This window comes from Schistocerca nitens, chromosome 3 (genome assembly GCF_023898315.1).
Source record: "Schistocerca nitens isolate TAMUIC-IGC-003100 chromosome 3, iqSchNite1.1, whole genome shotgun sequence".
Taxonomy (NCBI): Eukaryota; Metazoa; Arthropoda; class Insecta; order Orthoptera; family Acrididae; genus Schistocerca; species Schistocerca nitens.
The window spans coordinates 294,954,981-294,970,398 of record NC_064616.1 but is presented as its reverse complement, the minus strand read 5'-3'; the positions used below and the strand labels follow the sequence as shown (position 1 = coordinate 294,970,398).

At 40.0% G+C, this 15,418-nt stretch overlaps 1 protein-coding gene across 1 annotated transcript in view; it reads right to left on the bottom strand.

Annotated features, from left to right (window-relative positions):
• Positions 1-15,418, bottom strand: part of LOC126249194 (KICSTOR complex protein SZT2-like) — a 706,154-nt gene that overhangs the window by 609,384 nt on the left and 81,352 nt on the right. Inside the window, exons 9-11 of the mRNA XM_049950848.1 lie at positions 13,867-13,997; positions 12,273-12,396; positions 6,894-7,038 (exon numbers count right to left, since the gene is read on the bottom strand). Of these exons, the coding sequence (XP_049806805.1) occupies positions 6,894-7,038; positions 12,273-12,396; positions 13,867-13,997 (400 nt within the window). The remainder of the gene's footprint in view (positions 1-6,893; positions 7,039-12,272; positions 12,397-13,866; positions 13,998-15,418) is intronic.

The following is a 15,418-nucleotide window of genomic DNA, read 5'->3' as shown; positions in this document are numbered from 1 at the left end:
CCCCCTTTCCTCAATGAAGTCCGCATAGGTTGGGCTGGCTCTATCTGCTGATTAAAGGGGGGAAGGTGTTTAGTACTTGTCAGTGTTTCAGATTCCCAGCCCAGCATGAGTATTGATATGGAGGACATGTCAGAGGTACCCAGTTACATACTCCGGCCACAGCTGGCTACTACAAGAGGTACTGCCACAGCCACAGCTACAAGTGGAGCCATCCACTGACAAGAGAGTGCCTGTAAATACTGTGGAACCTCACTTGCCAGTTAGTTTTGCCAGCTCATTGACATCATAGATGCGTCTTGTAGATTAATACACTGTTTACATTTTTGATTCATACTGCTCCCTGAACATTTGTGTATGCTTATGATGACTTCTGCTATGCTCTGAACTTTACTTTGGGTTAGCAGAGAAGAAATAAAAACTTTGAGGTTTGCCGATCATTGTAATTCTGTCAGAGACAGCAAAGGGCCTGGAAGAGCAGTTGAACGGAATGGACAATGTCTTGAAAGGAGGATATAAGATGAACATCAACAAAAGCAAAATGAGGATAATGGAATGTAGTCGAATTAAATTGGGTGATGCTGCCGGAATTAGATTAAGAAATGGCACTTAAAGTAGTAAAGGAGTTTTGCTATTTGGGGAGCAAAATAACTGATGATGGTCGAAGTAGAGAGGATATAAAATGTAGACTGGCAATGGCAAGGAAAGCGTTTCTGAAGAAGAGAAATTTGTTAACATCAAGTTTAGATTTAAATGTCAGGAAGTCATTTCTGAAAGTATTTGTATGGAGTGTAGCCATCCATGTATGGAAGTGAAATGTGGACGATAAATAGTTTAGACAAGAAGAGAATAGAAGCTTTTGAAATCTGGTGCTACAGAACAATGCTGAAGATTAGATAGGTAGATCACATAAGTAATGAGAAGGTATTGAATAGAATTGGAGAAAAGAGAAATTTGTGGCCCAACTTGGCTAGAAGAAGGGATCGGTTGGTAGGGCATATTCTGAGGCATCAAGGGATCACCAATTTAGTATTGGAGGGCAGCGTGGAGGGTAAAAATCATAGAGGAAGACCATGGGATGAGTACACTAAACAGATTCAGAAGGATGTAGGTTGCAGTAGCTACTGGGAGATGAAGAAGCTTGCACACGATAGAGTAGCATGGAGAGCTGCATCAAACCAGTCTCTGGACTGATGGTGGTGGTGGTTAGTGTTTAACGTTCCGTCGACAACGAGATCATTAGAGACGGAGCGCAAGCTCGGGTTAGGGAAGGATTGGGAAGGAAATTGGCCGTGCCCTTTCAAAGGAACCATCCCGGCATTTGCCTGAAACAATTTAGGGAAATCACGGAAAACCTAAATCAGGATGGCTGGAGACGGGATTGAACCGTCGTCCTCCCGAATGCGAGTCCAGTGTGCTAACCACTGCTCTGGACTGAAGACCACAACAAAAACAGCTGTTCACTTCATGAACTCTGCCATCGTTTACCTCTGGAAGCACATACTTGTTCCACTAGTCTCTGTGTTACTGCCAGTGTGAGTGACCAAGCACTATGTTCTACTTACATAGAGTTGGATGGAATATCAATGTTATCTAAATAAAAAATTTTCTCCTCCTCCTTTGGCATCTTTTCTCAAGTAGTGAAGCCTTGGGAAGTTTTTGTTATGTTTTCCTCTTCCCTCTTCATTATCTTGCAACCATCTCCAGTACACATTTTAATGAGATTTCTGCTTTCTCATTTGACTCTTCCAGCACAAATTTAATGGCACCTGGTTCTGAACAATCTTATTTGCACCTATGATGTAAGAAGAATGCACTGGCATGCTGTGTAGTAGAATGACAGCAATGAGACTGGTCCAAGTGCACGTGTCAACAGGCAACAGTCAACAGAGGTGACAGCCTTCAAACAAAGGGATGGAATCACCCAGAGTCAGGACAAAAACTTGTTTCTGTGCATGGACCAAGTACTTTTGTGCAAGCTCAATTTCCAAAATTTTTCTTCAAAATCTCCAACACAAAGGATTCACCATCCATTTGGGTAAACGACATACTGAGGAAGCATTTCTCACAATTTCTTTTGAATCTGCTGGTGTGGAAATGGGCCACACCTTCCTACTGTGCATGATGGACAGCCAGACAGAGTGGAAAAGGAATTTTATTTATTCAATGTTTAAAAATTTTAATTTTTCAATTATTGTTCACTGTACAACATAGAAAGGCTTGTCTGTAGAGCCAGCATACCATTGGATATGACTAGATACTGTCACCTACCCATGCTCACTTCCCGTGAAAAGATTCTCACAGTAGGTACTGCTGATGAGGTGACATCTCTGAGAGCATCACTTGGGAGGCATCCTCATCTAAAGCACCTCCAACAACCATTCAGAGGGGTGGTAATGGTAATGTGGAGGACACGGGGGAGACTGGTGAGCAGGCCGCAGTTCCAACTGCTCACTCTCTTCTCAGTCAGCCCTAGTCCTATTTAGTCACACCATTCTGCTCCTCTTTAGGACACCATGTCCTCTGCCTGTCTGGCAGCAGTTTCCAGGTGACATAAATTCACTCTTCTGTACCCTTAGTGGTAGAATTATGGCAATAAAGCCAAGTTATTTTCTCTGAACACACGTGTATCGTGTTCTTATTCACCTAATTACAGTTCACACCTGGATGCCCATCTCCTGCTTACCACGTCCACTCAATAGCCTTGAACACTACAGTCAAACAATCTATTCCCTCTGTTGAGGCTATGGGGATCTTGTAACTAGCAGTGCAAGTAAGTTTGACCCTGTTAACTGCAGATCATCTACAGTGGTCTATGGTGTCAACAACTCCAACCAGAGGCTCTCTATGGATGTTACCCTGGCATAACAAAGGTTGACCAGCAATGGCAACCATTGTTTGGCGTCCCCTTGTCCCAAACTCAATAGGCACATATCCCTTGGCACCAACAAGGGGCTGCAACTGTGTGGGTAATTGACAAACCTTGTACTTACAAACAGGCCTGAACTTATTGACTATGTCAGTATACAGACAGGTATTGATAATCGTGAAACCATCAGAGCAATGATGGTTATTAAGAAAGTCAATTCATCAAGAAGGCTTGGAGTGTTTTTATGCTCCAAAGAGCAGATAAGCAGTTGTTAGCATCCCACTTAAGACAGTAAATGGACATAATTTCCTCTAGAGAAGTGTGCACAGCTCGTGGTCTAGTGGTTAGCACTGCTGCCTCTGAATCACAGGGTCCCAGATTCGATTCCCGGCCAGGTTGGGGATTTTCTCTGTCCAGGGACAGGGGATTCGAAATCTGTACGGGCACTGATTACTACACATTTGAGTGTCCCACAAACAAAATATCATCATCATCTAGAAAAGTATTTGCTGAGTAAGGATTAAGGATGGATAAGACCCACCGTGGCATAACAATTAAATTCAGTAAATGCGGAGAAAAAGAGAGATTGCTGAACTCTCTGTTTAAAAAAGAATGCACAAATTTTGACAGGCAAGAATTAATAGAAATTTGTGTGTCTATAAAAAGATCAATGCATGAAGCATACAACTTCCATCATTGTACGTAAGTAAAATTTTTGTCAAGAATAACAGAAAATTCTGGTCCTATGTAAAATCACTAAGCAGGTCAAAGGCTTCTATTCAGTCAGTCCTCAACAAGCTTGGTGTGGCAATAAAAGACTTCAAATGGGAAGCTGAAGTTTTAAATTTCACATTTAAAACCTCATCCACGCATTAGGATTGTGCAGAAATTCTAGTTGAAAACAAATAAGTCACCAGGTCTGGATGGAATCCTAATTGAGCTTTACAGAGAGAACTTTTCAGCACTGGCCCCTTCACTAGCTTGCATTTATCATGAGTCTCTCACTTAGCAAAAGCTACATATAAAAAGCATAGGTGACTTTTGTATATTATAAGGGTAAAAGTGTAGATCCACAAAACTGCAAACCAATACCCTCCATGTCAGTTTGCGGCAGAATTTTTGAGAATATTTTAAGTTTGAAAGTAATAAATTTCCTCGAGACAGAAAATATTCTGTCCACTTATGGGAACGGATTTAGAAAGCATTGCTCATGTGAAACTTAACTTGCCCTCTTCTCCTGGAAACCATGGATGAAGGGCATCAGGCAGATTCCATATCCACAGATTTATGAAAAGCATTTGACACAATACCTCACTACATATTGTTAACAAATATCTAAATATATGAAATAGCTTATCACATGTGTGAATGGCTTGAAGACTTTTTAAGTAATAGAACCCAGTATGTTGTCCTGGATGGTGAGTGTTCATCACAGGCAAGGGTATCAACAGAAGTGCCCCAGAGAAGTGTGATAGTACCACTCTTGTTCTCCATAAACATAAATGATTGACAGATACAGTGAGCAGCAATCTGTGACTATTTGCTGATGATGCTGCAGTGTACAGGAAAGCACTGTTGGTGAATGAATGTAGGAGGATACAGAACGACAATACAGGATTTCTATTTGGTGCAATGAATGGCAGCTTGCTCTAAGCACAGAAAAAGATGTGAAGATAATGCAGATGTGTAGAAAAAACAACCTTGTAGGTTTCAGGCAATATTAGCACTGTGCTACTTGACACATCATATCCATTATATATCTTGGCATAATAATGCAAAGCAATATGAAATGTCCAAATGTGTGTGAATGCCTAAGGAACCAAACTGCTGAGGTCATTGGTCTCTAGACTTACACAGTACTTAATTAACTTATGCTAATACAACACACACACCCATATGCCCGAGAGAGGACTCGAATCTCCGGCGGGAAGGGCTGCGCAATCTGGGACATGGCGCCTCAAACCGCGTGGCCACTTCACGCAGCTAGTATTAAATGAAGTGAGCAAATAAGGTCAATTGTAGGGAAGTGAATGAGCAACTATCGTTTATTGCCAGAATACTACGAAGGTGTAGCTCATCTATAAAGAGACCATGAATAGAATACTTGTGTACCCCTTCTTGAGTACTGATCAAGTGTCCAGGATCCCCGCCAGGTTGGATTAAAGAAAGACATTGAAGTAATTCATTGATGTGGTGCCAGTTTTGTTAACGGTAGGTTTGATCAATACATAAGTATTATGGAAATGCTCCATTAACTCAAATGGGTATCTCTGGGGGAAAGACAATGTTCTTTGCATGAACACTATTGAGAAAGTTCTGAGAACCAGAATTTGCAACTGAGTCCAAAGAATTCTATTGTCACCAATGCACATCTTACTTAAGAAACACAAAGATAAGAGAAGAGAAATTAGGGTTTGTAAGGAGGCATATTGACAGGTGTCTCTCTCTCTCTCTCTCTCTCTCTCTCTCTCTCTCTCTCTCTCACTCACTCCAGTTATGAGAGGAACAGGAAAGGGAATGACTAGCAGTGATACAAGGTACCCTCTGCCATGCACCATGTGGTGGCTTGTAATGTATATAGATGTAGATACAGATGTAGCAGAGGTGCTTAATATAGGACTGCACAGTGGACAGAATGTGGATAACATTGGGTGACATTCCCTTCATGGTCCACACAACTGTAAAATTTGGAAGAATGGCAGGCACACCCAGAAGCAGGGACCAAATTTGAGTTAACCAAAATGAGTGAGCAAAAACAGTCCAGAAGAAGCAAAGTAAGCAACCATAATAATAATAATGATCTACTGAGAAGGAAATTTATCAACGAGGGAGCCGCCCCCCCCCCCCCCCCCAACGGACTAAGTCAGAGGATCTCCATTTAACCTACTGTATCCAAAGTCTTGGAATATATTGTTAAATGAATACTTAAGCACACTGAATCTATATGGTAAACATCAATCCAGTTTTCATAATCTCCACAGCACAAACGCTGCACTAATTAAGATAATAGGTGACCCAAAACATGCCAAAGTGAACAGTGGGGCAACAATATAGATATTACTAGGCTTCATTAGAGACTTGGATACTGTTGGTGGTGCAAATCCTCATCTAGTCATCCAGATTCATATGCACCATAGGGTTCCTCAAATTGCTTACTGCCAATATCGTGATGATTGACATCCTACTTCATCCTTACACAATTTGAGGATGTGCTCCAGCTCTCATGATCACATAGTAGACTGGACATTAAACCCTTATCTTTCTTTGTTCTGCCTTCTCTCCAGCCCTTCACAACACTTCAATCACATCCATTACTGTTGTGGTTCACAGTCCTAACCTACCTGTCTGTTAGCAAACCAAAGGATATTCTCCACATTTTGCAAAACCTCTTGAATGTGGCAAGATGTACAGATGTGTGAACTTTCAAGTAGCACTGTAACACCACACAGAAGTGGCAAGCAGGTGGGCAGCAGACTCTCCTCAACATACTACTCCATGACCAATACAGATACAAGGAACACAAGAGGTGAAAAGACTGTCTTGGTCCCCCATTCATCAACAAAACTTACTAATAATGCAATGAAAGGCATCGCCAAGCACTAACTGTATTATTAATAAAATTAAAATACAAAAAATATTAACATTATGGTCCAACATTGTGTTCCACCCAGCCTTTTTTATACACAAGTTGATACATAGCAGCAAACGTGAAGGTATTAAATAAGAGTTTCAAAAACATTGTACCATTTCAATGCAACTCTCTGTCATCTGTGACAGAGTATATTAATAAATGAAATAAAATTATGTAAATGGTCTACATAATGAAACAGCATGTACCTTATCTTCATACAGTAATTAACATAAAATGACTAACAAAAGATAAAGTAATAAAAAAGAGAAACAAAGACATATGAGACATAACAGTAGTATATGGTCTGACTAATTACACAATGTGTTTAAGAAATGCACAATATTAAGAAAATGTTGTATTACAAAACAATGATGGTAAAACATACAAGGCAATTACCTTCAATGTTAATGCGATAATGTATAGGTGTGCTCGTAACTGGACTAATAGGCCACTGAGTAGTGAGGACGTACTCAAGATAAATATAGTTTTTCCATGGAAGAACAAGATGTATCTCCAAATGACTTTCACAGATATTAATTGCCTAAAATTGAAAACAAAAATCAGAATTTTGCATAAAAGGTAAGAATGGGAGTCTACTAACTTTTACATGAAACATGACACAGAGCACACTTGGTTTAGTGTGTGTATAAACTCTAAGGGTCTTGAGATGAATGCTGATATATTAGGTTGGTGCGTAAGTTCATAGCATTTTTGTTTTGCACGCTCTCCTCGTTTCTATAAGTTTATTTATTGATTGTCATTGTCTATTTGTAGTTCACTGTTGCTATTTCAGTTTACATACTGTCATTCGGAGATAATGAGAGGAGCTGTGGATGCTAGAAAATAGAGTGCCCAGTTGAGAAATCTGAACATTTCCAACATATTCTTCTGTTTGAGTTCAATAGAGGGGTGACAGCAGCAGAGGCAACTAGAAACATTTGCGCCATATATGGGAATAATGCTACTGGAAAGAGCACAGCAAGAAAAGAGGTTTCTCATTTTAAGGAGGATCATTTAGACATTAGTGACTCTCCACATTCAGGAAGGCCTTTGGGATTTGATGAAAATCATTTAAACACATTAAGCCACAATGATCCACATCATGGTACTCAAGAACTTGGCAAATCTGATAAACTGTGATCATTCCACCATTGTACAACATTTGCATGCAATAGACAAGGTTCAAAAATCAGGTGTATGGGTACACATGCTCTTTTTTTTAAAAAAATCAGGCAGTGGCCATATGCACATCTCTGCTTGCTTGTTATCAGTTTGCTTGTGAACAACATTGATCATTCCTATGCTGTATCATTAATGGTGATGAGAAAAGGTGTTGTTATGTTAACATAAGGGAAAGAAAGGAATCACTGAGCCCAAACAAAGCAGCAGGTTCCCCAACAAAGACCTGCAACATCCACAAAAGATAATGTTTTGCATCTGGTGGAACAGCAATGTACTACAAATTTCTTCCCTGAGGTGTAACCATAACTGAAGATATTTACTGTCAACAACTGAGATGTCTTGCAAACGCAATCCAACAACAACGACCAGGAAGACTGCATGAAGCGATGTTACTCCACAATAATGCCCTCCCACATTCTGCTAGACTGACAAAAAACACTATATAGGAGTTGGGTTGGGAAGTCATTCCGCACCCACCTTATTCACTTCAACTTGCACTCTCAGATTTTCACCTTTTCTGCTCTCTATCAAACAACCTTCAAGGAACTTCCTTTCTGGATGAAAATATGCTATGAACATGGCTTGACAAGTTCTTCAGCTGAAAACCATTTGATTTCAACAGCTGTATAATCAAAAAGTTACCCCAGCATTGGCACACTGTTGTAAATATACTGTTGATGACTGAAGTCTCTGTTACGTGCATCTGATGCGTTTTTTAAACTTATGGAAAAATGCTATGAAATTATGCACCAACCCAATAGTTCCTATATTGGCATAATTCTTCCTTTTCTATTCTATTCTCACACCTTCAAAATGTTTTTAAGTTCCAGATGAAGGAATGCTTTTCCCTGGATCATATGTTCAGATCTGAACTGAAGATTGTCCCATGGATTTCAGTGTAATAAATCCAAATGTTCAGATCCAAACTGACCATTCTATGGATTTCAATGTATGGACTCCAAAGGTATAATCATTTGACTATTTATTTGTTGTTGCTAAAGTTTGACAAAAGTAATGACAATGCTATAAATATCAATTTATCATAGATGGCTATGAATATGTAAGAAAAGTCTATGTTAACACAGTTGAAAGTTTTGAATTTTTGAGAATTAGAGGACATACAAATAAGAAGAAGAAGAAGAAGAAGAAGAACGAACAAAAATGCATTTTCACAAGTGATAATTTTTGATAAATGAATTACCAAGCAGTGGCTACATTTTTCAGAAATAAATTCTTCATACAAAATAACAACACATACTACAATACAATGTCAAACATGTTTTCTACAATACTATCATTTTCACTAAAACACTATAACTGGATTACTTCCAAGTGTCACTGCCAAACTGTGGCCAAAAGACAGTTGGACCACCCAGCCCAACAAAATGTGCTTCACTTCACTTCAATGACTGCATCCCAGCCTGTGCCATCCTTCCTACCAACACCAGTTTTTCTGAATTGCAAAGGTGGGAACTTTCCCTACAACATCTCCTTTATTCTCGTAACACACCTGGCTCAGCCTTCATTAGCACCTGTTCTCTACTTCCTTCTCTGCTCCCATTCCAGCACTACCCACACCTTCCATTCTACCAATGCACCTGCTAGTCTTTTCTCCTCTCTATGCCTCTCCTCTCCTCTCTCCCCTACCTCCTCTCCCAGCGCAGCCTCCCATCTCTGCAACCAGCAGCCCTATCCTGCCCACTCCGCATGCCTCCCCACTCCAACAGCAGCACAACATCCCCCCCCCCCAATGCTATCCCTCCCCCTCTGTGCCCCATGCCTCCTCCTTACCCAACAACCCACCCTGGATTGTGCTCAGGTCATGTGCAGGTGTAGTCAGACCCAAGTGGCTGTAGACAGCAGCCATTTGTGAGTGAGTAATTCTCTCTCTCTCTCTCTCTCTCTCTCTCTCTCTCTCTGTCTGTGTGTGTGTGTGTGTGTGTGTGTGTGTGTGTGTGTGCGCGCTCACATGCACATCTTCTATATGTGAAGAAGGTCCTTTTATCTTTGACTTCTCATTATTTGATGTTGACTAACAGCATTCCTTCGATACCATACCACAATCCAGTGCTGTTTTTCTTTATTGCTATTCTGTAACATATTACTATACTCAATGTCCATTCTTTTGTTTCTCTACTTTCCAGTGTTTTCTGTCGCATTCCGAACTGCACATGCCTTTACTTCCAAGCCACACTGTATTGACAGTCTCGTCGATCTGCAACACACAGCTATATGACCATGTGGATTGTTGGTGCAGCATCTTATGTCCCAGTCTTCCCACTGATATAATTATTTCTACACAAAATTGATCACTTCTCCTCCCTCATACTCATGTATTTTAATGTGTTGCTTTCCTTACCATCCTGTGCCACACATACTTTGTTGAACATGTATCTAACCATCACGACTCCCCCCCCCCCCTCTTCCTCTTCCCTTAGTCCAGCACACACATACTGACACACTTAATCCAGTCACACCTCCTATCCCCTTTCTTCACACATATCCCCCCACCAACCTGCATCCCACTATTATCGTCTTTTTATTTATTTTTCTTTTTGATCTCATTGTGTTTTTAGGGTGATTTTAGTTCATTTTTGTCTTTCGCTTTTGGCTTCACTCCCTCAGGTCCCACCTCTTTCCCCATACCTCACTCATCTCATCGTTTTGTTATTTTTTCCTTTCCCCACATATTTTTAATAAGCATTTATTTATCCTCCACTGTTGACCCTTGCTCCTTCCATCTTTGCCAATACAGAAATGTTTTCCTATCCCCAGGCAGACCCTAGTCCCATGCACTATTCCTCTGTATATCGTCTGGCTCATGGAATCTCGTCAATGGCCTGAAAATCATATTATGAATCTCTGACTGGAACCCCTCCTTCCACAATTCCTCTGTGTTCAAATTCTGTCAGTCGATAGTTTTCGCCAACCTAGTCCTGTTAAACCCTGTAAATTGGGCCCAAACCTCCTTACAACACTTCCTCTCCATCCATAAACTTCTCCTGTTCTGCAATCCCAAATTACTACATCTCATCTCCTGGACTGAAACTCTTGCCCTACAGGAATTAGAGTACCATGCAAAATACCACACCACATCAAAAAACTCCCCAATCTGTTTGCCCCCTGCCCCATCCTTGGACTACTACTATCCACCACCTCTACAAGAGCCTCCAGCAAGCCTTCCCACATCCCCTCGCAGCTGACAAACCCTGCTTTGCAGACCTATTACACTTAACTTTTTGGAACGTGACTAGTAACAGCCATCAAATAATTTATAAAAATGCATGTTTGAACATCAGGTGCTTTTTTTATTTAAAACCCAAATATTGACCAGACTAATGAACTGAACATCTTCATGAACGGCCACTGCTAAACTGTGGCCAAGAGACAGATGGACCACCCAGTTGCTGAACACACTTACCAACAAGAAGTGTTTCACTCCAGTGACTGCTTCATAGCCATCTGGATCCTTCCTACCAACACCAATTATGCTGAATCACACAGGTGGGAACTCTCCCCTACAACACATCCTTCGTTCTCATGAAGCCCCTGGCCTTAACCTTCACTGACTCCATTCTCCACCCCCTTCCCAGCACTACTCATGTCTTCCATTCCAACAATGCACCTACTAGTCTGTTCCCCTTCTCTAAGTCTCTTGCCTTCCCCCTACCCCAGCACAGCCTCCAATATCTGCATCTAGCAGCCTTATCCTGTTCCCACCACATTCTGGCTCGCTCCAACAAAAGCACATCTTCCCCCATGCCTACTTTAAACTGATTGATTATACTTTTTGATAGGCCACATATCATTCCAGGGATTAATGATACCAGTCATCTTAAATGCTCCTCTCATTCACTGTAGTCTCGGGGTCTGTCCAGGCTGAGTTTATGAACAAAGAGGAAGATGATGAGAATGACGGTCTTGAACAGTTACAGACTGTTTACACAAGCTGAAGTTTAGACACTATTTTCTATAGTGAGAACTGTCCTTCACTCACTGTGCACCAAAAACTACAGCCTTATACCATGGAGCCCTATCCTGCCCCCACCACATCCCTGCTCACTCCCACAGTAGTGCAACATCTCCCTCACCCCTACCGCAGTATCCTTCCCCCTCCTCACCCACATCTACCCAGATTATATTGCTACTGATGACATTTACCCTTAAATTAGTGTCAGTGGTGCACATTTACTTCTGGTTTCAAACAACTTTGACTGCTGTACTAGTAATGACATGTCATGAAAGAGCTTGATGATATCAAAAAACAAATTAACATCTTGTCTTTGGCTTATCTATAATACAGAAGGTTTACACAGCCATATTCATAAATCCTCCTCTGCCCCCCCCCCCCCCCACACACAACTCTTAAGGTTGCAATTAACACATGAATTATTTTCCCACTGGACCAACTTCCTCCCCTACACTCCTCCCTCCTCATCACTCATATCTGACTGAACATTTTGAAGTCTCCAGGTTCGTCCTCAGTTTTTATTTGGGCAAAATGGCAAAGCAGAATGGTTTCTTTGTTAGTGTAGCATATGAAGGAATGCTACTTTATTAACGGATAAATTTACAATATTTGAAAGTAATTACCCTAATAGAAAATCCTTCCTTTTGGCGACAGCAAATAATTGCTGATAAGCTCAAATTCAAATTGTCTTCCATTTGGTTTTTACGCAGTAACTGTGGTTCTTCAGTCCCACGAAAAGAGTAAGGTCTGAAAAATTATACAAGTGCAAAATAAATTTACTATTTCAAATCAACAAAAGAAAAATATCTCTATAGTACATTATCAACAAGCTGTGAAAATTTTTATCGTCTTAAATAGTTATGCCAATAATTTTATAACTAATTAATTTTATAACTGTCTCCTTCCACAATTTTATAATTGTCTCCTTCAACAGGCTATATTGTCATACCACTGCAACAGTTGATAGAGCTCTTGCAAAAATTTTTACACTGAAACTATTACATTCTTTTCTGTTTTTTAAAATCTTATTCAATAATGAAAGAATGACTAAACAAATTACAAACAACATTGCTCAAGTAATTAGTAAGTCCTTTTTAGCAATTGCAAAGAAAATGATCAGTTCCAGTTGGGTGGATATATATTACAAAATGTTCTCAAAATTGCTATAAACAATAATTCTGCTGAAACAGTTTTCTTGCAGCTTATCATTTCAAAATACCCTTCTGTCCCTCCTAAAATTAAAATATGACACTTCTTTGTCAATCTTCAAATATTTGTTAAAAAATGGAAAAATCCAAGATGGAATAATGTCAGTATTATGAAAGGGACAGATTACTACTCACCATATACTGGAGATACTGAGTTGCAGACAGACACAACAAAAAGACTACAAAACACATAAGCTTTATGTCAGAAGGCCTTCTTCTGAAACACACACACACACACACACACACACACACACACACACACACAGCTTGCATACACATGACCACAATCTTTGGCAGGTGGGGCCAGAGACAGTGGTCGTGTGTGTTAGCTGTGTTTGTACGAATGTGTATGTGTATGTTGTCTATTTCAGAAGAAGGCCTTCTGGCCGACAGCTTACATGTTTTGCAGTGTTTTTGCTGTCTCTGTCTGTGACTCATCATCATCTTCAAATATTTGGTAATAGGACAAGTTACACCTTTTGGCAAATGACACACTTTTATTCTGAAGAGCTCATCACAGATTCACTGGAATAGGTTACTTGCATTTGTTTTAATGCCTTCAACATTAACACAGTGAATCATTAAAGTGATAGTCCTGGAGTTTTTAAGTGACTGAGTAATATGAAGAAATTAAAGAAAATCATTCAGGCAGATTTTTAATTTTCATAAACACATAAGTTCATTTTGGAGCTGAATAGAAATGATTTCCAGACTGATATAGTCTGTCAATGACACACTCAAGGCTCATTATATCAAACTACTTGAGGTACAGGAAAATATCACTTTGTCTGAAAATGAGGCCCTTTATCAGTGGCTATTAATAATGTAAATCATTATTTACTTTCCTCTTGTTTTTTCTGTTCCTTTTCAAAGTCCTGTAGGTCTTTCTTTTTCTGAATCATGTAACTACCTGATTCGCTCACATTACAAATTTGGGAATAACAAATGGCTTCTAGAATTTTGCACATCATCATCAAAAAGTACATAGTACTTTATGTGATGAACATACCTTGTATTCCAAATGAGCACGTTTCCATGAGATGAGTGGTAATTTGATGGCACAGAAGGAAAAGTTGTGTAAAAGCTCCATGTCAAAAACGCATTATGGTAGACATTCATACAGGCTGCTGCATTTATTTCCTGACAACAGAAAAATATGACAAATAAAGTGAATACAGTTAATAGCTCTATGACACAAAAATGATGATTTTGTAAACAGTATTGTTGCAAAATGACTATTAGCTTTATACAGGATACATTTTGTAAATGAAACCCCCCTGCTATTTCAATGCATAAAAAGAAAAAATATGAAATGAACAAAACACAACAAATATTTTTGTCATTAAATTATTTCAGAGTTACTCGAATTTCTTTTATATTTTACACCATGGCTTGATTTTCCTACCTACTTACAACACTGTGTGTGTGTGTCCTTATAACAAGTTAAAATCTGCCTTGAAATATGTACTAATCCAATCAGGTTGTTCAAACATCTGTCAAAACATAGAAACCTGAAATATGCACACCATAAGCATATCACACTGGAGTGGCTTCTTACCTGAGCAGGAAACCATCCATTATTAGACTATGCCCTGTTCACAGTTGACTAAGGACTTCATCTCACTCCAGTAGTTCGAAACTGGTATGCCACATGCAATTAGTTGACTCTTCAAGTTGCAACTTATCTCCATTACTTCTAACCATTCTTCTTCTTACTGATGCACGATTGCTCCAACAGTGAGAGGATTGTATATAGAGGAGCAAGGGGGGTGGGAGTCACATCCAACCACGAGATTTCTTGTATCTGCTTCTTTGGCTGTTACACCAACTAATTTGTCTCCCTTAATCTGCTAGTGCCCAGCAGAGTGACAGTACCTTCTCAACTATGGCAAGTAGAGAAGGGAGTCCTGGATGTTCTGGACTTCTTTCTCTGCTGGATACATGTGGCTGAATGGGTTCAAGACGATGATGATAAATTTCTCGGTGTAAATTGCCTGCTCCAACACTCTCAAGATTGCATGTAATTCTGCACCAAATACTGTAATTCATTTGGTAACAGGGTCTTGTGTGAATGATTAGGTAAAACCAAAGAGCATCTGTGAAAATCCCATTGTTTTGACCTATGTGAGAGTACAGCTATTTAGTTGTAGTGTTTTCCTAAAAAATCTAGTTAAAAAAACAGCCCTTAAAACGGACTCCCATGTTATTTGGTAAAGGTAATATAATTTTGCGTTTCTTCAGAAACCAGGTTCCAACTCTGTCTTACGGTTGAAATTTGGTTCACACCAAGAGCTATTATGTCATGCCTTGCTTAGGATCCTAATTGCCCTTCTTGTTCACAGGCAGTTTATGAATTTTGTCTCTATGACCCCATAGTAGAGTGAGCAAGCCAACAGTTCAGTGTGCCTTAAGGTAAACGGATCCTGGCTTCCCGTACTGCAGCGAACGACCGTCGCAGGTAGCAAGAGGAGAACCGCACCGGAAATGACCGCGGAGAAGCCCTCGGACGTTGGCGCGCCAGGTACATATAGTCTGCGGCCGCGAGCTCGCCCTCAGTTCAC